At 35.7% G+C, this 2,086-nt stretch overlaps 1 protein-coding gene across 1 annotated transcript in view; it reads left to right on the top strand.

Annotated features, from left to right (window-relative positions):
* The window catches only part of LOC102500985 (zinc finger protein 260-like), a 36,596-nt gene that overhangs the window by 13,867 nt on the left and 20,643 nt on the right, over positions 1-2,086 (top strand). The window contains 1 exon segment of the mRNA XM_027767259.1: positions 1,255-1,368. Within this exon segment, the coding sequence (XP_027623060.1) occupies positions 1,354-1,368 (15 nt within the window). The 5' untranslated portion in view covers positions 1,255-1,353.

Here is a 2,086-nt window from a genome sequence, read left to right as displayed (position 1 = left end):
AAACCAAAAAAAAAAAAAAAAAAAAAGGGAAAGAAACCTGTACCTGTATCCAACATGGATACAGAGAGATTTGTCACTGGAAAACACTACTGGAAAATTGTACTACCATCAATATTCATGATGTACATGTTTTCCTTTATGGTCATGTGCCAAAAATACTAGGTTGCAGGATGCATACTTTCTCTGGGGCTTAGTCATATAGCTGCAATAACTGTTCTAGAGGAAATACTAGTATGGAATGTCTATATTAATAAGAATATAGCTAATATTGACCAAAAGTTTTTCTATAATGTAAATTTTAGTGAAAGAAAGTTTCCTTCTTTGGGATACTGTAATTTATTTAAACAGCCATTCTTAAAGTTTTACATTATTTTTCACAGTAACTTTTTTGAAAAAGAAGTTTTTGTGATAGGGCATGTGCCGTTGCTGGAGAGACAGAAACAAAAAGACAGAAAGCAAAAATGAGCCCCCAGTGGGAATGGCCATGTGCAATTCCATCTTCTTCATTCTTTTGGGACTTTGGTCATGTGCACAAATGCTCGGAGTGTGAGTTTTTGTTGTTGTTGGTGGTGTTGTTTTTTTTTATAGAGATTTTTGCTATAGGGCATGCATGTACACCAAAGAAATAGACAAAAAGTGAGAATTCATCTTCTAGGGAAAATGACCACACTGCAATCCCTTCTCCATTTTCCACTCGGAGTTTTGGGCACACATACACATATGTGTTTGGCATAAGTTTTAAGCCACCGATTCTGGGTCTTGAACCATGGTTGACTACATGGAAGTCCAGTAATGTAACCATTATGTCATCTGCTGGTCCCCAGTGGGAGGTTTTTTTTTTTTTTTTTTCAGAAATTTTCAATGTAAAGTACATGTGCTTACCAGAGAGACAGAGACAGAGAGACAGAAAGTTGTGAAATCATCCCCTAGAGTGAATTGCCATGTTGGAATGTCTTCTCCATTCTCCTCTTTGGATTTTTGGTATGCATAAACAGGTTCCCATCTTGAGTTTAAGTCACTGGGTTTGAGATTCGAACCTTGGTCAACTATGTGAAAGTTCAACAAACTAACCATTACATCTTCTGGTGGTCCCCACAGTAACATTTTTACTAAGTCAATAGGGGATACACATTTTTATTAACCTAAGTTTAATATGTGTCTTTCATTTCTATCAATGAGTAAATTTGTGACTGCTCATTCAATAAGGTCTTTTTAGGCCATTCTCATGTGTAAGTGTCTCTTCTCCCACAAGAGAATCTTGGAATAAGCAACATCATTTGTCTGACCTACTTCATTCACCTTCTCTTCCAGCTATAATTTTAGAAACTGCTGTATTTATCCAGGGTTAAGGAAATGAATTCATTTTCGGTAAGTTGTTTACTGATCTCCCCACTTGTTTTACATTGTATTTAGAAATTTTATGAGGGTTCATAAATTAAAATGGAAGAATAAAAATAATAAAATTCAGCATGAGAAATGTATAAAAAAGCAAGATAAAATTGATATGGTGAAATAGGCAAGTTATCAGATCTTAGAGCCCTGTGAGATGAGTACAAATTGGTCTCTATTTTTTCTGATACCATGGGAAAAACACATTTATTACATGGTTTGAATTGACTTTAAGGGGGGAGCATGCTAAATTCTCAAGAGATATGAATCATGAGATAGTCTTTATTGGTCATAGATAATAGGTTTCACACAGAGGATAGTGTTTCCCAGCTAACCTGAAAATGAACACTCAGTGTTCTACAGTGGTAACTGTTACTGATTGCTAAAGCACAAACCAGTCAGTAACTTTTTCTAGAGTTACTTGTATAGCATGGTCCCAGACAACTCCTACAAGTATCCCCTTGATTCATAGTTCAAACCTGGAATGTGTGGCAGGAATCTACTACAGGTTCCTAAAGAACTCTCCATAAATTTCTCTCAGCTAGTGTGTATGTGCTGATTATGCCACGAACTGCCCAAAATTATATTTCTTGACCAATATAGTAATCCACTGCATAACAGCATTTCAGTGATGTACTATATGTATGAATGTGGTCCAAGAAGATTATAATGAAGCCCCCAAATTTCTGTAACCTAG

The sequence above is a fragment of the Tupaia chinensis genome, unplaced genomic scaffold (genome assembly GCF_000334495.1).
Source record: "Tupaia chinensis unplaced genomic scaffold, TupChi_1.0 Scaffold144116_1, whole genome shotgun sequence".
In the NCBI taxonomy this organism is placed as follows: Eukaryota; Metazoa; Chordata; class Mammalia; order Scandentia; family Tupaiidae; genus Tupaia; species Tupaia belangeri.
This window is presented reverse-complemented; position numbering and strand designations above follow the sequence as displayed.